We start from the raw sequence: 23,123 nt of genomic DNA, 5'->3' as shown, positions 1-23,123 counted from the left end.
AATCCTTGGAAATAGTTCTATTCTCATTTTGAAACAATGATTATGCTTAAAAATGTAACACTTTGTATTCATTTAGAGATTTCTTTCAAATTAACATAAACAATGGACTAAAGGCCAGCCAGATAGCTCAGCGGATATAAACACCTGCTTAGGTAGACACACAAGGACCGGGGTTCGATCCCTGGTGTGCCATGCCAGCCCTGCCCCCGGGGCACGCTGAGAATGAGACTGAGAGTGGGCGTGGTGGCAAGGTGCCTACAATCCCAGTGCTTGGGAGGCTGAAAACAGGACGATCACTATGAGTCTGATCTGTGTAGTGAGACCCTGTAGATCCTATACTAAATGCACAAAAAAAAAAAAAAAAAAAAAAAAAAAAAAAAAAAAAAAAAAATGGAATGATCTTTCGGGTAATATGGGGAGGGAGAGGAAATCATCAAGTCTTATGTTAGATTCCACAATTCAAATTATTAACCCCCTGATTTGTACAGCTCCAAAATCAAAAGTTAAAAAAATAATTCAATGAAAGTTAGAATATTACTAAACTAATTTTCAGCTTGCCTTCCCATTAGCAATGAATTCTTATTTTACAAAGTACAGTAGTTAAAGATTATATGTGGCATTTCAAAAGCTGCAGTATAAATCTGGTGGCTTCATTAGAACTGAGCTACTTTGAAGCTCAGTGGAATCAGAAACGCCTACCATCTAACAGTGTCACTGAAAAGATTAACTGCTTTTCTAAGGAAAGTGGGTTTTACGAACTGAAGCCTGAAATTTGGAAAATGGAGTTATTCGTTATACAAATAACTCGCTAACATTATAAATTAATTAAACCACGCAGCAAATATTTTCACAGATCAATGAGCTATTGCTAAAGAGTACAGTACAATTAAATTACACCCTTGGTTAAATGTCATTGCTTTACCACAGTTGGCCTTTCAGAGTTGAGTTGTGTTAACTAATTCAACTATTCAACCAGAAGCTGTATTACTTCCAAAACCTCCAAGTATCAAACATCAATTCTACTTGGCAGCTGGCCTTTATGTTCAGCTCATGTTACTTCAGAGATTTACACACATTATTTTTGAATGCAAAGTAAAAATTACACTTTTCTGTGGGTATAAAGGATAAAACCAATGCAGAAAAGTATGCTAGAAAACAGAAAATATGGGCTGTTCCACTCCAAGGATGAACTGTAGCCCCAGTATGATGGCAGTGTTGTCTCAAGGTCAGACAATGGTAATGGCTAAGGGACCAATCTTTTTTTCCTCCTACAGAGATAATATATGTAGAGTGTACATACATTAACTCTAAGTCCCAAACAACAGACTACCAATAAAAATCAAAGCATATGTTTACAGAAACTGGAAAAGATAAAGCTAGAGTCCTTGAATTGAACTCTACTCTTGCTTACATGCTTGGGTTTTAGTGATAGAGTACACCCTTACACACCTATGTGCATTTGGAAGTCTTGCATTCCAAAGAGAATTAGAGAGTAGTATGTACCACCAGCAAAAAAACCCAGAAAACCCTACTGCCACATTTTTATTTCTGATGCTATAGATTCACTCCTTTCTTCTCCATGAGAAATACCTAACCTATTTTGACTTAGGATTGGCAAGTGGGAGGCACAGGCTAAAGAATCACTCCTCACAGCACACCAAAGTTGTTGCAAATTGGTGGTACTCTTCTATCAAAGGTGATAGCAAGCACCGGTTAAGTGACCCTCTTCTACCACTGCCCCTTGAGCCTCACAGACAGTATTAACTACTGTGGGATTTCACCATCCAATCTGGGCTTCCCTTAATCTTATCTATGCCCTTATAAATTGTTCTTTAATTTTTCTTGGGCCAGGGAGATGGCTCAGTAGAATAAGTGCTTCCCTGGCAAGCACAAGGGCCTGAGTTCAATCCCCAGTTGTGCAAAAAAAAAAAAAAAAAAAAAATAGAGTGAATATTCTTTGCTATGTTCCTAATTTTTCTCAATAATCCCTAATCCCATTCAAGAATGTCCTCTATTTATAGGCAGGACCTGGATTAACCCATCAAAGCTCTTCTATCAAGTATGTCTCTAATTACATTTCTTCCATTATCTTAGCCATCCCTGGATCAGAAGAGACTTCAAAAAGAGATCAAATCCTATCTCACCCTGGAAAAAAATGGCTATCATTAATAAATCAAAAACAAATGCTGGAGCAGCTATGGGGAAAATGGAACTCTTTTCCACAGTTGGTGGGAGAGTAGCAGTGAAAATCTGTATTGAGATTCCTCAATGAGAGGTCCCATTCGACCTCGCGATTCCCCTTTATCTGCCTGGAAGAAGTAAAAACATCACACTACAGCGATGTATGTGCACCCATGTTTATAGCCACACAGTTTATAATAGCTAAATCTTGGCAACAACCCAAATGCACACCAACTAAGGAATGGAGAAAAACGGCTTGGTATTTTGATACAATAGAATAATACTTTGCCGTAAATTTGAGACTTTAATAGGTGAATGGATGCACTGAGACTATATTCCGAAGGAAAATACATCAAACTCACATGTGTAAACACCATATTGTCTCCCTGCTATGATAATGTCTAATATGTACAACAGACATTGTGAAATAAGAATTGTTTAAAAGGAAAAAGGAAGCAGGAGGGGGAAAAGGAAAAGAAAGGGAAAGGGAGAAAACTGCAATATAGCTATACTATTACTATTTCTTAATTCATTGAAAAAGGCAGTTCATGCTAATAATGACTGGGGAAATTTTATCACTGTATCTTGCATTCTGAGTAACTACTTTAAAGATGGCAATGTGCCATGTATTTACTATTGTTATTCTCTTATCATTTTGTTATGAAATTCCTCTTCATCTTTTCTCAATTTAAAAAGGGGACCAGAAAGGCTTATCTCAAGCTTTCATGATAAATACAGTGGAGCAGTTTATAGGAAAAGACAAAGAATTAGTTTTTTGTTTTTTGTTTTTCTTTGCGGAACTGGGGATTGAACTCAGACCTTTGTGCTTGCCAGGGAAACACTTATTCCACTGAACCATCTCCCCGGCCCCAAGACAAAGAATTGAGACAAAATTCTTGTTACTATTTGGCACTGATTAGAGTAATAGCAAAAGAAGTAATACGTAACAAGTTACTTTACCTGCATTGATTAGATCTGCATCCGCTTCATGTTCTAATGGATATGGGCCCTGTCAAAAACAGCACATATTCAGTTACTAAGAAAAGATTTTTCTGACTCATATACCAAAATTTAAGGTAAATAACTTTACTATAATCCTAAGAAAGTTATAATTCAAAGACTTCAGGTGAACTTTTTAAAATATTTCCATTTTTTCATGACCTGTTTCTCATATAATTAGTCTTTTTCTCATAGTTGTAACTGGGCAGATAAACACTTTCTAAAAGGCATCAGTTTGAAAGAAACATTACACTATTAGCCATACATATCAAAAAACAACAACAAATTATCCAGTATCCATTATGCAATCATTGTTATTCATTAAATTCTTCCAGTAGGATCAATGAATATCAACTACACAGATACATTATTTGTCCAACAAGATTTGGAAAAGTAGTATCATTTTTCCAGTATGCAGCACTGAAGCACTTGTATTTGGAGTTCTACTATTATCTTTCTCTATATGGATGTTTTTATTTTTCTTTTGCAACTGTCCTCCAGAAGTGTTCTCTCTCTCTCTCTGTCTCTCTGTCTCTGTTTCTCTGTCTCTCTCTGTCTCTGTCTCTCTGTGTGTGTGTGTGTGTGTGTGTGTGTGTGTGTGTGTGTGTGTGTACATACTAGGGATCAAATTCAAGGCCTCACACAACATGCAAGTCTACTACTGAGCTAATCTTCAGGCAATTCTGTTTATATTTTATTAGGCAACTCTACTTACCTGAATATAGCAAGTACTTTCATTGCATAACACATATTAAAGAGGGGCGAGGGAGAAATAGGAAAAGAAAGGAACATAAATGAAGCTAAGAATGAGGAAATGTTGGCAATAACATTTTTTACATACTTTCGAGAAACCAACAATTATCTTGTAAGTAGAAGTGACAATTATTACATCTACATATGTGGACTTCCCTTTGCCTGTTAACTATGAACAGTCTATAAAAAGTTATTTCCTTTGTCTTTGAAATGAAGAGTTGATTATTCATTGACAGATATTAAGGTACTTGGAGAAACTGAAGTGTCACCTCAGTAGGAATCTGCTTTCATCCAGACATACAACACTGTTGTATTTTTGAAAATGGTCATGATTATCACCTCAATGATTTAGTATCAACTATATGCCCATGATCACTACTTATATAAGTACAAACTAGATATACACTTTCTATATTTCACTGCATTACTAGTTAATGTATACTGGAAAATAAAACATTAGAAATGGTGCAACTGACAAATTATAAGTAGTCCACAGTATACTTAATAATAAATGAAAATGTTAACCTCCATCTTACCAAACCTAGGACTCCATTTTCACTTTGAAGATGAACCGTCATATTTGGGCTTATAAAGTTGCTAGCTAGAAGAGGGATTCCGATTCCCAAATTAGCTAGAAAAAAGATGTTAAGGGCCAGAACAACAAACAGAGATATTATGCACATAGAAATCTGAACTTCTACACATAGAAATCTAAACAAAAGTCATCTTTACAGAAAACTTTCTGTAAATATAATTACTGGATATATTCTCCAATTACCCTTTGGGCACTAGTTTGTAATCTTCCAAAAAGAAAACCTCTACTTAGTCACAGATTTCTCAATAATAATATCTTTTCCCACAAGGATAGCAAAGGAATGTCTTCACGCTACCCAACAAGTCATTCAAACAGAAGTGAAAAACTCACTTGATTTTTTTTTTAATGTGTTCACCAAGTTTAGGTGGCTGTATGATTGGTATATCATTAAACATGGCTTGATATCTGTTTAAAATCTACTTTCACTAATTCAAAACTCTTGTTAAAATACAAGTGATTTAATATCCCATAAAGGGATAGTATAAAAATTTTGAAGTCTTTGAACGATAGCAAAGTATCTGTCTAAAGTGTATCAATTCATTTCTGCCACTGTATAGCATTCATCTTCTTGAAGACATTAAGCAAAGGTAAGGGGCCAGTATGCTTCACAAGAGACAATTGAGACCATAGGAAAAGTAGCTGGGCTAAGACATTAAAGAGCTGGGCTGGGGAGATACCACTGCAGTCTAAGTGCCTGCCTGGCAAGCATAAGGACACAGGGTTTAATCCCCAGCATGACATGCCAGGCCGGCACCAGAACTGTGTCCTGTGCCAGCTGCCAAAACCGGGCATGGTGGTGTACATCTGTAATCCAAGGACTGGGGAGGCTGGGACAGGAGGATCACTATGAGTCTGAGCTGCATAGCAAAACTCTATACAAATAATTAATTAATTAAAGACATCAAAGAGCTAACAAGGGTTCACTCTCTTAGATGAACAAAATAGGCTCAACCCTGATTTGTATTCCTTTATGTGGATTTAATTGTGCTCCTCAATGAATGTGGGCTGAGCAAATAGAAACACTTTCACTGTCTGAAACTGTTATTCATTGCTATCAACTGTCACTACATGCAGAAGATTTCACCAAACTTAATGCAAATATAATAAATTCTACTTGCAGGGAAATCTATGAATCAGGGCCAGGAAAAAAAAATGTATATGATACCATATAATATGCTACAAAGAAAACCTACAAAGGCCAGATGGACAACTTAATGACTGAAGTCACTTCTTGTGGACACAGACTACAAAGGTATGACAGCTACATTGTTCACTTCTTGGTAAATCACAGTCTAATGTAGTTATTTGCACATCATTTCTCACAGTCATGTACAGAGTACACTGAGATAATAATTCCATTACCAACAGGTATTTTCAGGTAAGGCCAACCCAAATTACTGTCCTTACATCTCAACACTTTCATCAGATATTATCTTCTCAGTTTTAAAATATACTCTTTACTTAAGTGATATTTAAAAATATCACTTTTCAGAGAGGAAAAAAAACTGTACTTTAGGTTGAAAAAGAACAGGTGATATGGAAGGCAATTTAGATAAAATGAGCTGTCAGTATTTTTCATATGCAATATATAAATACTGAATGAAAAACAACTAGAAGTCATTATTTTCTAAATGTCTGCTCTGTAATCTGAGTATCAGCAGTAAGTCAACTGCTTAGGGTTGAGAGTAAAGTGCAATGACCTTTACCTAAATCAAGGTCCACTGTGTATTTTGCCTAGGAAGGAGTTAGATAAGAGGCAACATGGTAACTCTTGTGCCCTTTGGGAATTTTCACTAAGTCATAAAATATAAATTCAAAAGTGAAGAAACAGGAAGAAATGGAAGTTCATAAAAAGGAAAAAAATAAACCTTTCACCAACATGATCACATTCCAAATGACTAAGGAAGTTCACAAAACAGAAACACTTCTTACATTTCCAGTTCTCCATGCCCTAGGTCTTTCTGGATTTACTGTACCCAAGTTCAACAACTATTTATCACACACTATTTATGTTTTTACTTTACAGTTCAATATTGTAGTGTATGAAAAATTAACAAAATGGCAAAGTCTTGCCGCTAATAAATGCATTTAATCTAAATATTAATTGTTCTGGGGCTGGAGAGATGGCTCAGTGGTCTAAGGCACCTACTTAGAACAAGCTTGGCAAAGCATCAGGGACCGCGGTTCAATCCCCCAGCACCACATGCCAGCCAGCCCCGCCCCCTGGTGGGCTGAGCTGGCCACACACACACACTACTGTCTCTCTCTCTCTCTCTCTCTCTCTCTCTCTCTCTCTCAAATAAATAAAATAAATAAATAAATAAATAAATAAATATTAATTGTTCTAAGTTGTGCCTACTCTAGCTCTTTTTTTTGCAAAATATGAGTCATTCATGGAATATTCTTTAAAAAATTAGCCATAAAAATGTTCCTGTATAAGATCCTTAAGAAGGGAAGCAGTGGTTTATTAAGAAGTTGAATTTTATCTTTCAATGAGTATGGAAAGTCAGAATATAGAGAAAATAAACATCACTTGTTATTACTAGTAATATTGAGATTTGAAAATTGAATTATGGGTAAGTTGTCTTCCAAATAACTCTACTTCAAAGCCAAACCGTCCTGAAATCCAACATATACTAGATAAAATGGAAAGGAATTCTAGGTTGCCATTTTGTTTCAAAAAGGCAAACCTATTAAAATTTCAATTTCATAAACTGTGGCAACCTCTGATTACATGACACATTTTAAAAATAACTGGACTACAGGTGAAGAGCTACTGAGGAAACCTTGCAGCCTAATCAACAGAGGAAAAGAGTTATGTCTTTGGAAAGGATACCATACATGCCATCCTCAAATTCAAGGGCTGCTCGTCGGATGATACGTTCCCTTACATTATCCGCAGGCTTATCAGATTTGGCTTTCTCATCACCTTTCTTCCGGATTGATAAACGCTTTAAAATAAATAGAAACTAATTATTTGTGGTTGAAGGTATGCTCTGTATTTTTAAAATTTTCCTGAAAAAAACTTAATTCTCATTACTACTAGGAGGCAGATGTGTAATGGGAAGGCTTTCCCTTTATTGTGACACTGGGGATTGAAGCCCGGGGTGCTTTGTCACTAAGCTACATCTCCAATCCCTTTTATTTAACTATATTAACTTTCTAGACAGTGTCAGTTAAGTTCCCCAGGAGAGGACTTAAGACTTGTAATCATTCTGCTTTAGCTTCCCAAGTATATAATGAAAAGCTAAAAAAAAAAATAGTGCTCTCTTCAGCAGCACATATACTAAAATTGGAATGATACAGAGAAGATTAGCATGACCCCTGTGCAAGGATGACATGCAAATTTGTGAAGTATTCCATATTTTAAAATAATAAGGATAATAACATATAACGTTTGAAAAAGGAATTCTTAAGGAAGAGGTCAGATTTATTTGAAGAAGCTACACCTGTTCCATTCCTTTGAAGCAAATCATCCCCCAGTTACTGTCATGCTGGCACTGCTACTGTTATTAACAAGACTTAAACTGAATTCTCCTCAGTTGTCCAAAGATTGAGCCAGAACAAAGAGAAGAATCGACCTTTGAAATCTATTTCTCAGGGTTGTCAGAATGTGTTGACAAAACAATGCCACTGTCCATTGGCTATTTCCACCTGAAGAATTTAGACTGGTATTGCCACATGTGCATCACAAGGTCCACGGAAATACCCAGAAGCCAAGCAGATAACTATTTCCATTACTACATATCCTTCCTCCTGGTTTCTGTTTGCAAATGTCCCATATTTTCCCAAGGTCCCTGACAACAGTTTTAGATTTCGGAGTGTCCTATTTGTTGTCCACAGGGTAGTATGTATTTCAGTTCTTCGTATCTCTTACTGTATGTCTATTCTGTGCTGATCCCTAGATACTTTTGACACTTAACACCAATTCTGGCCCAGCTGGGCTATTCTTTATGCTCTCACTGGCCTTGGAATATCTTTAATGCTCCCAGTACTCAACTCTTTCCAAAGCCATACCAAAATGCTGCCCAGAATTCAAAACAAATTAAAGTTATATTCATTATGCATTGCATAAAAGCACAAAGCAATCTCAAGATAGGCATTTGTTAGCAATTAAACATTAAAAACCACCAAAGATTTGATTATTCTTTCAACCATGCATGGTAAGTTAGAACTATTAAAGAAACCTGACAAACACAGGCTAAAAAATTACAAGATATGGAAATACACACCCCGTTCACACAAGGTGTCCCTGGACCTGACAGCAGCATACTCATGATCCCTTATGATGGCCACATGAGAAGCTCCTACTAAGGTCCAAAGCAGGCCTTCCTGCCTAGCTCCAGTCTCACCATCTGGAATAGCCTCAAGGACACACATCTCTGGTGATCATACCTCTAAATTCTGACCAAAATGCCAAGTCAGTTACCTCAATTCTTTTCTCATATTTGTCTCCTTTTATAAGACGGTGCACATAAATCTTAGGAATATGGATATCTTCTGGAGCAAATGACCCAATATCCACAATTTCTTCAACCTAGACAAAGAAAGAAAACTTTAGATAATGATAACTTAAAATGTCTCTTTTAGAAAAAATGTATCTTCACTCCCAACTTAAATTAGCTGTACAATGTTAAAATACATATGAGAATATATATAGATATATATGTTTCTATCTTTGGAGCTGTATAACATACATTCCAAATCCACAAAAGAGAAGAAAAGTAAGTACACATGTCTGAACATAAAATGCAGAACATAAAACTCTAGAACTCAATGTCTCCCTCTAAGAGCCTTAGTTACAAATGTATCAAACAGTTGTTGGTACAGCTGCTTGAACTTTCGCAAATTGCAGCTCAGCTATGTGAAACTTGAAAGCACATTCCTTACACACAGATTTTCAAAATTAATAGGAAATTTATTATAGCAAAGACAAAAATCTGTAAAAACATCTGCTTGATCAATTGAAGAACATTTTAAATATAGATACAAATGTCATTTGCAACAGTTTTTAATTATTCTCATTAGTTTCCTAGGATCGTGATAAAACTGCAATGACTAGAAAAACTTCAATTAAAGATGGTTAATTAATCTTGATGTGGAAATTTCAAGAAGAAAATATTAACTAATAACTAGAAATACTCAAATTAATTAGAATTAAGGTCATTCACAGAGGATAAGGGCACTTTGTAGTAATACGAAAGTAATAATATATCAAGTCAACCTGCTATTTTAGAGCTTTTTAGAAATTGGGTTTTTTGTATCAACGTAAAACATTCAGAATGAAAAGAAACAAAAAAGAAAAGAGAAGAAAAAAAATCTAATTTCAACATTGCTATGGTCAAGAATTATCTTTCTGATGACAAATGTGTGTCAGAGGGTGGTTGGTGTTTGATTCCTGGGATAGTGCTGTTGCGTGGTAGTGGAACTTTCAAAAGACAGGGACTCTCGAGAACATCTTAGATCAAGTGCAGCGATGGCTCTAAAACGGACCGTGGGACTCAGGCCACTCTGTCTCCACTGGCTTCTTCCCAGGCAGGAGATAAGCTCCTTGCTCCATCACATGTCCTACCCAGCACCCCATAAGAGGACTACATGCGATAGATCTTCCCATTTATGCACTGAAACCTCTAAAACCAGGAGCCAAAATAATACTTTTCTTTATAAGTTAATTATTTCAGGTGAGGTCACGAAGATGTGAAAGTCTCTTCGGAGCGGTGTGCAGTTGGCGAGGCAAGCAGAGAAGTTAAACAGATCCAAGATATGGGAAACTGTGCCTGCTGTCAGGCCGGGGTGGCCAGAGACAATACTGAGAGAAATGGACACCCACAACCTACATGCATCACCAGCCTCTACCTTTGTGGTCAAACGGAGATGATGTCCTTGGATTCTGAGATGGAGTCTCAGGGAGATCTCAGCTCGCTGAGCAGTGGGTCACAAAACCAGCAAAGCCTCGCTTCATCAGCAGAGGAACAATGCCAGGACCCATCAGCAGTCAAGGTCTCTGAGCCCCAGTCGCCGAGTTCCTGCCTGGGGTCACATGCTACAGCTGTCATGTCTGGATCTCCAAAGCCTTGCCAGCTTGAGGAAGCCCCTGAAGACCAAAATGCTGTAGAAGAGGTTTCTGCTGCTGGAATGCTGGATCCTCCTCAGTGTCCTGAGGGAAGCTCCTCACTCCTGTCCCCCAGGGTCAACAGCTCCTTGAATCACTTCGTTGAGATCTCCAGCAGTGAACAGTGGGACTATTTATTCCCCTCAGAGAGCGAGTCAGACACTGACTCCTTGGATAGTGATGGTGTGGATGCCAGGCTGGCTGCATTACTGCAGTTCCTGGCCTTGAAGTATCTAAGGGAGGAGCCAACCACCATGTTAGAAATGGAGGCAGTAGTCACTGGAGATTATGAGGAGTATTTCCCTGTGATCTTTAAGGAGGCCTCTCAGTGTATGGAGATGGTCTTTGGCATTGAGGTAAAGAAATTGCGACCTTCTAGCCCCTTCTATTTTCTGGTCCCTGTCCTGGGCCTCACATATGATGGGATGCGGAGCAATAACAAGGGGTACCCCAGGATCATTTTTATGATACTTATCCTGGGGATCATCCAAGCTCATGATGACCGTGTCAAGGAGGAGGTAGTCTGGAAAGTGCTGGCTGAGTTAGGGGTGTATCCTGGAAAGGAACATGTCATCTATGGAGAGCCCCGGGAATTCCTCACCGAGGATTTGGTGCAGGAATGGTACATCACTTGCATAGAGGTGCCCAACAGCAATCCTTTTCAGTACGAGCTGCTGTGGGGTCCAAGGGCCTTAGAGGAAACCAGCAAGATGGATGTAGTACAGTTTTTGATCAGGCTTAGAGCTACCATCCTCAGAGCCTTTCCTATAGGTGAGGATTTGGAAGATGAAGATGAAGAAGAGAAAGACAAAGAGGAAGCGGAAGGGGCCTCAGAGGAGCGATGATTAGGTACGGGGCATATTCTAGGGCTACATCCAGGCGTGTACTTTCTGAGGCAGATTCTAAACCCTATGTTTGAAAAGAGCAGTTATTTTTCTAAGCAGTACAGATATAGAATGGGGATCAGGTAAATGCAGCAGGTAATCTTTGTGTTTCTCTTCTGTGTGGATGACTGGAGGATTTTTTCCCTTTTCATATTTTTCACGAGTTTTTCCTTTTAATGACGATTGGGTTAACTTCAGTTATAAAGTTTTAAAGGAATTGGTCATAAACATTGCTGTATTTAAGTTTTCTTAATTTTGCTTTTTGTAAAACATGGTGAAATATTTTGTGATGTGGGACAAAATGATTTATTTTTGAAATAAAAGCTTTTCTGAAAAAAATTATTTCACTTATTTTATTATAGTGGGTAAAAGCTAACAAAATTTGCTTAAATGAAACTAGTTTATCTGTATAAGAAGAGTATTTCTATAAATTTATTTTGCCCATTTTAGAATTCTTTTTAAAAACAGTTTGAAACTTTAAATATTTCATAAAATACAAATTTTGTGTAAGTGTACTGACTTATTTAAACAAGAAAGTAAATATTTATGGATAGATACCTCATCATTATTCTTTCTTTCTTTCATGTATTTGACTCTGGTTTCTCTTCAGAGTGCATAAATCTTTCGCCTTTATTTTATGTATTTGGTACAGCGTCTCACTACACAGCCGGGAATCGTGATGATCCTACTGTTTTCAGCCTCCCCCACACTGGGATTACAGGCATGCGCCACCACACCTGGACTCGATCACCGGCTCAGTGCACCCTGGGGGCAGGCCAGGGTGGCTTTGCCAAAACAGGTGCACTTGCCAAAGCAGGTATTCATCATAGTTACTTCTTTTGCTTGTTTGATTAACATGCATTAATTATACACATTGCATTGTAGTATTCTGGCACATGAACTCAAAAAGCACAATTATTTCTATACCTATTAAAAGCTGAAACAGTGAAATGACAGCAATGACTAGATCTGGGTAATAATGCAAGCTGTTTCTGTTTCTCTTTTAAGGAGAATCTTAGGATTCAATACAGACAGGAAAAGTATACACCCTACTACTGAACTACATTCCCAATTCCTCATAAGTGTTACTTTTTTAAAAAAAATGTAATAGATGCCAAATAGTTTCCAAAAATAGGAGCACATAAGTGAAGCATGTGATGATTTTTGAAGTTAGACATGTATCAAAGAGGACAAGTTACAAAGAAAATAGTGAATCTAAGAAAAGTCGTAATCTCAAAACACTAAAAGCAGTTGAAATATTGTGAAATTATGGAATCATGGAAACCTTTTCAGCCTATGTGCTTGAAGATAATAATGTAAATGACAATCTATGCTTAACACTACTCCAGAAAGCCAGACTTTCAACTTGCTTGATTAAATTACTGCAGCAATGTCCTACTTGGTCCTGTTGCCTCATCCTTGAGAAGGAGCAAATAAAATGGAGAGGGAGAAGAGGAGGAAAAAAGAAAAGAGAGAGGGAGGGTTATGGCCTGTATGCAGGTGTCCCCTCAAAGCTTCATGACCTCACAGGTGGGGCATTTTGAAGGTGACTTCCTCTAGGATGCATGAATATGGATTAAAGCTATGTAGTAACTAAACTAGCCCACTGATTGGGTTAGCATGTTACAGAAGGTCCACCTGAGCACAGGCTGCACCAACTAATAAACAGGTTAGTAACCTGAATGGAATACAAGAGAAAGGAAGCCTCGCTCCGGCTACTTTCTGCCCTGCCATGGAATGTTTCTCCGCTACCAGGTTTCTCTGCCATGCTGACCTAAGTTGGAACCAGATGACTATGGATTATCATTATTATTATTTTTTAATGTATTTGGTACAGGGTCTCACTACGCGGCTCGGACTCGTGGTAATCCTCCTGTTTTTAGCCTCCAGAGCGCTGGAATTACAGGTGTCTGCCACCACACCTGGACTCAGTGGCCCGCTCAGTGTGCCCGAGGGCAAGACCCATGTGGCATGTGGTGACAAGGATCGAGCCCCAACGTACCTTGACAAAGCAAGCACTCAGTCTGCTGAGCTATCTCACTGGACCCTGGGCACATATTAACACCTCTACAAAACACGAGCGAAAATAAACCTTTCCTCTTTTAACTTTCTGTGTTTTGTCTCAACAACAAAAAAATGTAACTAAAGACAAGGAAAGAAAGGAGACTAAGAAGAGGAGTAGGAAGAAGAAGAGTAGGAGGAAGCTGTCCATACTTAAACTGGAAATGTTGATAGTAATCAAGCTCATTTTTTTTGTTGTTGTTCCACCAGAGAACACTTCCTTAAAGAGCACCAAATCAAGACATTTAATTAATCATAAATTTCACAACAAATAAAATAAATATGTCCTTTTTTATTTTTCTCCCATTTACAGGGTCTCACTGTGCAGATCAGACACGTCTTTTTTTTTTTTAAAAAAAAAGTGATAATTTGGTTAAACATAATCACCTCCATGCTTTGTCATAACATGAACAGTCATATAGAAAATGCTTGTGAAGTGTTTGTCAAAACAGTACCAGGACGTAACAGTTTCACAGATGTCAATTTAAAAAAATCAAGGCTTGAGGGGCTGGGGAGACAGCTGAGTTCAATCCCTAGTATCCTATGTTGTGCCAGCCCTGGAACCCCGAAGGTGGTAGAGCACACCTGTAATCCCATCACTGGGGAGAATGAAACAGGAGGATCACTGTAAGTCCAGGCTGCACAGGAGACTTTGTACCAAATAAATAAAAATAAAAGCTTCCTCAGAATTACTTAGCAGAGTTAACAAGGCAAGAAAATATCTGAATTATAAACCAAAAGAAATACTTTCAGACGACTTATAAAAGATCACAAGAAGGCCAGGAGTGATGACGCACACCTGTACACCCAGCACATCGGGTGTGGTTGCATCTCTAAGGCCAACCCTAGGGAGCCTGAGGCACAAGAATTGCCATGAGATTGAGGCCAACCTGGGCTACACTGTGTGTTCTAGACCAGCTTGAACTATACAGAGAGACCCTGTTTCAAAAAATAGTATCACATGAGTCCCCAGCCGGGATGGTACAGAAAGTATCTCCTGACCTTAGAAATAACAGGATAAAAAACCAAGAAAGCAGCCAGATATGTGTCCTCAGTCAGGCTCAAGATGAAGGAAAGGTAGCTAAGAACAAACCAGACTTCTCTCTGGCACTATGAATAGTTCTCACACAGTACCATCTGGTACAACCAGAGATCCAGACATTTCAGGCTTTTCTAATTAGTACTTGTCTTCAGTCATTAGCAGGAAAATAGAGGCTAGGAAAGGTTAATCGCTACTGATTTGAACTTTGTTTTAAAATAAGATTGTTTTCTCTGCTGTCTCTCTCTCCCTACTTCATAATTCTGAAAAAAAAAAAAATATATATATATATATATATATATATTTTAAAGCTTGGAAAAAGATGAATATTCATCCCTAAATAATGTGTTCATATTTACTTGACAAATATTTATATCTTAGGTAAGAGAACAACAGACTATAAGACAATTATGTTCTTATATTTATTAAATTTCAGTTACTTTCTCAATCTTTACAGCAATAATTGTAGGCCCTCTCATAAAAGATTGTTAATAAAAAATTCTGTACACCTGCAAAACTCTTTCTGGGGTTCAACGTGTGTCTTGCAAGTGAGGAGACTGGGCTCTAATATTTTACTCTAAGTCATTTTAACCTTCAAAAAAGTTTATGAACATTTTGCCAAGAAATGCAAAAGCAGAAAACAACAAGCACTAACGTCTAGAATCAAGAGCAATATGAAATAACCTCAAAATAGCACAAACAAACAAAGCCATGAAAAATTAAAAAAATAGAAGGGGACAATGACCAGTAACAGAAAATGTGACAAGCTAAATGTAAAAGATGCTTTGGATGCTAATTTAACCCAGAAAATAAGTAAAAAGAAGGGGAAATGTGGAGAAAGAGGGAGTTCAGCATATAACATAATCTCAAAAATCCAACAGAAAGTTTTAAAAAATCCCAAAGAAGTGAAGAAGCTACTACTTTCTTAAGCTTCATGCTAAGGGATGAGTAACAAATTTTTTTAAAATGATAAAATAATTTGCAAAAAAGAAAACTAGAAGGGCCTGGAACAGATATCTATAGTCTTAAATATCTACATGGGAACGCAATGCAGAAAGTATTATAAAAGATTTTGCAAATGCACAGCTGTCCGTATTCAAATTATATACTCATGTCTTTATTTTCAATTCTTTTCATCACCACCTAAAAACAATGGTGAGTATGATTTCAAAGTCACTACCAAAACTTAGTACGTTAGATTTTGTGCCAAGACACAGTCTACAATGTTCAGTGAAAATAAGATGACAAAGAGCATGCTCTTTCAAGAAAAAGTACACATGCTGAGAGCCAGCAAGATAGCTCAGCAGACTAAGTGCCTGCTTAGGCAAGCACAGGGACCAGGGTTCGATCCCTAGTACCACAAGCCACACCACCCCTGCCCCTGGCCTCACTGATGTGGCCACCAAGTCCAGGCATGTGGCATACGCCTGTAATCCCAGCACTGGGGAGGTTGAAAACAGGAGGATCATTATGAGTCCAAACTGTGCAGTAAGACTCTATACTAAATACATTAAAAAATACTAAAAATAAAATTTAAAAAGTACACATGTCTGGAAAGCACTGCCCAGGGGAAAAAATGTGAAGAATATTTAGAGTTTAAAAAGAGAAAGAATTGGCGGCCATATAACCAGACCCTTTATACAAATAAACATGTTGTTTTGTTTTTTTTTAAGTCACAAAACTGGCTTAGAAATTAGACAGCAATGTTATGGGAAATACAAATTATTTGAACAATTTATGTTCATCATATTCTGCTGATACATTCTGTACTGTCTTCTGACAAGTTCTGTCTTCCAGAATAAAACAGACTAAAGCCATGATTCTTGCCTCACTGCTAATCAGGATAAACTGTTTGATAAAGTAGAAATGATAGAAATCTTGAGAGAAAGTGACAACGTAAAATTGGAATATGTAATAGACAAGTAAATCCTAGACCTACATAAAATTATTTTCTAGCTTTAGAAGAAAAATAGACTTCAAAGAGTTTGGAGAAAAAGGAAGCTAGATCAAGTAGTCAAATGCCAAAAATGACCAATGGCCATAAAAAGGACAAGAGCATCTCAAAACTTCCCCTTGTTGATGAACGAATGCAAAAGAAATGAGTATAATAAGTTTAACAGGGCTCAAGCAGCTCACTAAAAGACAGACGTGTATGACCTTGGACAAAAGGAAATCACCTGAAACCTTAAGAGAAATGTCAAAACTATAAAACTGGAATAAAATGGTCTTGTCCAAAATGGTAACATGTAGCTTCTCACAAAACGTTTTTTGTTGCTGCTGGGGAATTCAGAAATAATAATCATCACTGAGCAGAAGACAGGACAAAAACAGAGCAGCTCAATTCCACTGTGCTTCTGTCTTTGCAACCAGGAAGAAGCAAAGAGTTGAACTAACATGGTTAAGGAGGAACTAAATTCTAAGAAGAGAAACCCCAATTTTCTGAACTAATTCTAAACTGTAGATCCCTAAAAATAATTTCCCCAGATGCTTTAAAAATCTGAAAACAGAATCACAGAATTACTGTCAAATGAAAAATGGTGGTGCCATCAGCAGATGGAGAGGCAATGATACTCCTTTTCAGAATGTGGACTTGGTCCACAACAGAATTCTAGAATGGATTATTAAACAGATGGTGTGTACTGCCATAAAGAGAAAACAGCAGAGGAGGTTGCTCCCCAATCAAGTCATGCAAAATGAACTCATAATTTATGACTGAGCTAGCACGCATGGAGGCCAAGAGACAGCACAGCACATCTCACCAAGTTCTTCATGTACGAGTTTTATGGGTATAGTGGGAAAATGATTTGCATTCACTTTAAGTCAAGAAGTGAAACTAAGCACCTATTAATTCTCCAAGGAAAAAATTCGACAGAATGGTTATTCTACATGATGGGTTGATAGAGCTTTAGAAGGGAACTTCCAATGCTGCATGTTTGTAATTTTTGGGGGAACATATATTTAAGAATCAAAAGAAAGCTAAAAGTCTACACACACACACACACACACACACACACACACACACACACAGCTTTACCTATAAAATCCTTCATAAAATTTCCTGTCTTTCCATACCCATGTCTGGCCTCAGGCTAGATTTCAGACTAGAACAGAAACCTTGCTCTAAAGGACTCATGTATTTGGTCCTGCCTTTTCAATATTGTCACTGTGGTCTTTAAATGAAGGAAGGAATGCTGATGTTATGATTAAGGGGCAAGGGCCTGGGTATAAGTGTCAACTCTGAACAAAGACAATCTTAGGCTCATGACTATAACATTTTACAGAAGCTTGGATGAGAAATGCCATGTTCCAGGAATCCAACCACCCTTTCTTCAGGAATAGTTTGCTTCTGGATCAAACCACTATCTTTATACCACAGTATACAGTTTTAGTAGCAAGAACGGTTGTGCTTCACCTGATCATCACATATATTTTTAAAGTTCCTATTAACTATACAAGCAATTAGTTTAATTTTTATTTGGCATCTCATGGCTCATTCATGTTTGTCATAGCACTCTTTTTTTTAATGTATAGGGTCTCACTCTGCAGCTTGGACTTGTAGTGATCCTCCTGTTTTCGCCTCACCAGTGCTGAGATCATAGGCATGCGCCACCACACCCAATCTCAGTGGCCAGCTCAGTGTGCCCAAGGGTGGGGCTGGTGCGGCAATCATATTATTCTTTCATAGTCCAATCCTATTTCCACTGTACAACCCTGCCATTGCATTGCCTTTTTCTTACAGCCCTTGAACTCATGTTATCTTGCATATTTTCTCTCTTGTAAACTATCTTATATCATCTCTGGAGCAAATAGGTAAAACCTAGACAGTATACTTATCATATTGGATAATCTACAAGACCAGAAAGAATAGCTAATATTTAAAAAGTTTATGAAAATATTATTCTAATTTTTACTGCCTCTAAACTCACCACATTCTCAAAACAAAACAGTGTAGTGCATGCTGATATTTTGCTTATACTTTTTATTTGACCAAAACGCCAGTCCTCATAAAAAAATAACATTAAGGTAATATTCTAAATATCCAAATTATATTTATCATTTCTTTTTCTAAAAGAAAATTTCACTAAAACTGTAGCAAAACCAGAGAAATTAAAATAGATATTCTATCCAAATGAATTACAATACTTGTAACACATTCATTCAAAGCACCTGTCTTATCCATAATAAAGGGGAAAAAAATTACACCATTATCATACACCCCAAGGAAAACAGTGAGACATGACATAATTAATAGAATCAAACTAGAACATTTTTCAATGAAGAGAGTTATGGAGAAACAGGAAAAATTGTCTTGAGTTTTATAGCCACAGGAAAACTATTAGTGTTGCCAAATAAAACTTTAAAAGGTTATTCTTCTAAGACTGCTTCCTTCTATTTGGGGCTGTTAATCATCCTCGGAGCTTTTTTATTGCAAGAACACAATACTTAACACATTAACTGCAAAGCAAAAGTGGGTTAAATGAGCATTTCCAGAAGACAGTTAATGGTTGCTAATTCTAACAAAGAATGTGACTTGAATTTATCATGTGAATGACTCAACAATCCCTAAATTTAAAATCACCTAGCAAATGCAGTATAATATGAGCTTTCTCTATTCATTTTCTTTTAAATATTCTCCACATTTTTATTTCTACAGAGCAATAATAGGCAAAAATTGTGTTTACCTCATTAAGAAAATTAAAATACCCTTTATTTTTCCTTTTAGAGGAGATGTAAGGCTTAAAAAGTAGCCAAATTTTGAGACAAAATGCACTCTTTCCCCCTCCCTGATAGTCCATGTCCAATATTAGACCTTTCAGTCTTGGAAAAACTCAAACTCACCACATTCTCAGCCGTGATCTTAGCATTAGGTTCAAATTTCCCTTTCTGCTGTACAAACAGCAGAGTCACATAATGAGTTTATAGCTAACATTTCCTGGTTCCAGTATTTTCCAACAAGCTGACTGTCAACAACCAGTCATTGTTAGGAAAACAAGCCCAGTCTTAAATAGGCTTGGACCTGTCTTCTTTGGACATGTCTTCTTCTTGTCATCCCCAAAACTCAACACAACATGGGAAAAGTGAAGAATGACAATTAAAAGAGAACATTCTGTTCTTTAAGACAGAATTTAACTAATCAAAAAAAAAAAAAAAGAAAGAAAGAAAGTTTAGGTATGGCGGCTTGATGAAGAATGGAATTATATGGTTGGTTTATGTAGAACAGTACTCTGTAAGAAAGATGTTTGTCCATGTGATTCTGGTATTATGCATATTTCACTTGTGTCTACAGTGAAAAAATAAGACAACAGAATTTCATATAAAGACTACACTGAATTTGGAGTCAGAGATGTAGATTCTGCTTTCTGCCCTAATATCTGAGAGTTTGTTCTGAATGTAAACCACTTAGGGTCATTTCATCTATGTAATGTGCTAGCATAAATGATGCATAATATTCTTTCCTATTCTTGAACACTTTATGTCCACATTAGTTCTTGAGTATTGTACATAACAAGGTCATAAAGAACACTGTCTTCCTAATCATTCTGGGTTGTTAAGCACCCTAAGTCAATGCCCTCTTACCGGCACACTCTGTTCAGTGCAACATATGATTTTAATCCCATGTCACTCAGTTTATCTTCCATCCCCTCTGCACTTGTGTACTTGCTATGCCAATTCTCTCCTAACCAGACTGTTGCATTTACAAGACCAGTTTATTTGCCACCAATTTATAGCCTCTTGCATATGGTTTGTTCTACTTTAGCTTAGTAATAAAAGCCTACCGAATGAGACATGTTATCTATGCCAGGCAGAATCAAAAGGCACACCTTGAGATAAAATGATGCCAGACAAGTCAGAGATAGCCAGTCACAGCAATAAGGAAGAAAATTACAGAACAGCTGGTGGCAGATTATCTAGTCTTTCAATGCAGGGCCCAAAAATGTCCTCAAATATAAAGCATCAGAAAGAAGCACTGAGCAAAAGGCATTTTTACTTTCTTAGACCAAAGTAAGCTAATAATGTCAATCAAGTAGAAATATCTCTAAGCCTGCAAAGTACTGCTTATATTGTAATACTGTTGGCCCAGTGACTCAGACATCATTAAATGAGCATCTGTTGTGTGCCAGGCATTGTGTCAAGCACTGGGAATACAGAGGTAAGTCAAGGTCCTACAAGGTACACACAATTTCATGGATGAGAATAGTAAACAATCATAACACAACAAAAATGCTATAACAGAGGGAATGCACCAATAAGGCAGAAAATAAACTATAAAAGGACAGGAGGGCATTCCAGCGAGTAGGACTAAGAAGAGTAAAGGCACGGAATCAGGAAAAGACAAGATCTATTATGGGAATATGGGAAGATCTTACCACTGAACATTTTAGTATGTGTAGGAATGGGAGTACAAGAAAAAAATTCAAGATGCTTACTACATGAAACGAGTAAAGTGATTTTGGAAAAGCTATTAGAAATGGCAACAGCTAACCTGAACCAAAGAGAAATGCAATTTCCTTTCTATTTCAAAATTCATAAGAGACCTCACCTTAGCTAATACACGGAGGGCAGTTTCTTTTGTTAATTGTGGCTTCTCTCCAGGAAGAAATTTTTAACACCTAGGCAATTACCTTCTCTCACTTTTATTAATTTTTGGTTGTGCACCTGGTAATTCCAGGGGTCTCGGAAAAGGCCAGGGTGATATTTGAATGTATTCTAATTTTAGGAGGCTGCCATATACTTCATGTTGAAATTAAAACAGTGATACATTCAGACATGTGCTTATAAGAAATATAACTAGAACACAAAAAGAGATCAATGAATAATGTTTATCATTTTTTTCTCACACATATTTCTTACTGAAATCATTTATGTAAGTTGACTTTAAACTGCCACCTTCTTTTAATATTCTTGAATGAGAAAAATGGAGTTAATACCTTTAAAAAATAGCAGCTAATTTTTAAAATGAAACAATCTTGCATAAGCCCTAATTATCACTTCAGTATTAGTAGACTAGAACTATATTTGAGAGAGAAAAAAATAACATTTTCTGACAAGGTCTCTGGAAGGAGTGAGGAAAGCCACTATTATTTTTAATCAGAATGACTTTAAAATCACAAGCTAAATTCTTAACACAAACACAGAATGAACTGAGAAGTAGGTCAAAAGTTGTTAGTTAAACTAAAGGAGAGCAAGACTGGGAAACAGAACCTTTGTTGTTCTTTGTATAACATGATTTAGGAGTCATGCATTTTCTCAGTTTATGTCAGTCACACTATCTCATTATTTAATACCCTTTCAGGGGAGAATATCATAGGCAGTCTCCAAAACCACCATGTCAAATTTAAAATGCCCTGTAGACTTTTCCTCTTTGTAAACAGAATCTATGTCCTCATTTGCAACAAGATGATTTTGTGGGAAATCATGACCATAAATTTTCAAGAGCTGTGTCAAAACAATGACTCAAAAGAGCACTTGACTGGCACTTTATTTTGGGAACAGGCTCCACAGGCACAGCTGCCCGCCACTGTGGCCTTCTCTCTGAAAGTCTCACCCATGCTTCCTTCTGAATCTGGGTTACTGCAACATGTTCAGGATGCTCTTACTTCCCTAGCTTACTAGTGGTAGTCAGTCTAACTTTTATCCTGGGTCAGCAGCCAGCAGGCTTCTTTAAGAAAGTGGATTAAAACCCTGAACGCCTGGCTCCAGAGCACATGTCAACCACAGCCCTGAATTTTATCATCATAGACAACTCTTCATCTAAATGGCAGATGCAAGAACCTTTGGAAATAAAACTCTGGAGACATCCCCAATAAAAAATACTAATTAATACTTAAAATTACAAGAGATACAAACAACCAATAAATACATGACAAATATCCAACTTCTCTTATCCTCAAAGATACAGAAATTAAAACTACAGAGTAGCATTTTTCACTTAACAAATTATCAAAAATCTCAAAAGTATAATATTCATGCTGTTGACAGTGATTCAGGTCTGGGGAGATAGCTCAGTGGCTTAAGCAACTGCATAAAAAGTGATTCAAATTTATACTTTTATATATCATTATGGGGTGTTACTATCCTAGAGACCAACTAGCAATACGGTATCTACTAAAACTTAAAATACTGATGCAGACATATATGAAATCTACTCCTAGGAATTTGATCAAAGAAAATAATTAGATGTCAACAACAAACCTATGTGTTGTAGACTTTTTTTTTTTTTGTATTTTTTAGGGAAGGGTATACAGGGTGTTCAGGGTCTCACTACTAGCTCGGACTCACAGTGATCTTCCTGTTTACAGTCTCCCAAGAGCTGGTATTACAGGCGTGTGCCACCATGCCCAGTTTCAATCACTGTCTCAGCACACTCCAGGGTTGGGGCCAGCACAGCAGGTCCAGGAATCGAATCCCTGGCCCATGCACCTGCTTACAGGTGCTTTAATCCGCTGAGCTATTTGGCCAGCCCTCTGTTGTAGAATTTTTCTTTTCTTTTTTTTTTTT

The 23,123-nt window shown here is 37.1% G+C and overlaps 1 protein-coding gene and 1 non-coding gene across 2 annotated transcripts in view; one reads left to right on the top strand and one right to left on the bottom strand.

The window, feature by feature from the left end:
• The window catches only part of Oxct1 (3-oxoacid CoA-transferase 1), a 158,993-nt gene that overhangs the window by 89,596 nt on the left and 46,274 nt on the right, over window positions 1-23,123 (bottom strand). Inside the window, exons 8-11 of the mRNA XM_004641800.2 lie at window positions 8,958-9,065; window positions 7,365-7,479; window positions 4,470-4,564; window positions 3,142-3,190 (exon numbers count right to left, since the gene is read on the bottom strand). Of these exons, the coding sequence (XP_004641857.1) occupies window positions 3,142-3,190; window positions 4,470-4,564; window positions 7,365-7,479; window positions 8,958-9,065 (367 nt within the window). The remainder of the gene's footprint in view (window positions 1-3,141; window positions 3,191-4,469; window positions 4,565-7,364; window positions 7,480-8,957; window positions 9,066-23,123) is intronic.
• On the top strand, window positions 7,791-7,897 carry LOC111812801. Its single transcript, XR_002818197.1, has one exon. It is a non-coding gene; the product is annotated as a U6 spliceosomal RNA (small nuclear RNA).

Source organism: Octodon degus, unplaced genomic scaffold (genome assembly GCF_000260255.1).
Source record: "Octodon degus isolate 3935 unplaced genomic scaffold, OctDeg1.0 scaffold00142, whole genome shotgun sequence".
In the NCBI taxonomy this organism is placed as follows: domain Eukaryota; kingdom Metazoa; phylum Chordata; class Mammalia; order Rodentia; family Octodontidae; genus Octodon; species Octodon degus.
This window is presented reverse-complemented; position numbering and strand designations above follow the sequence as displayed.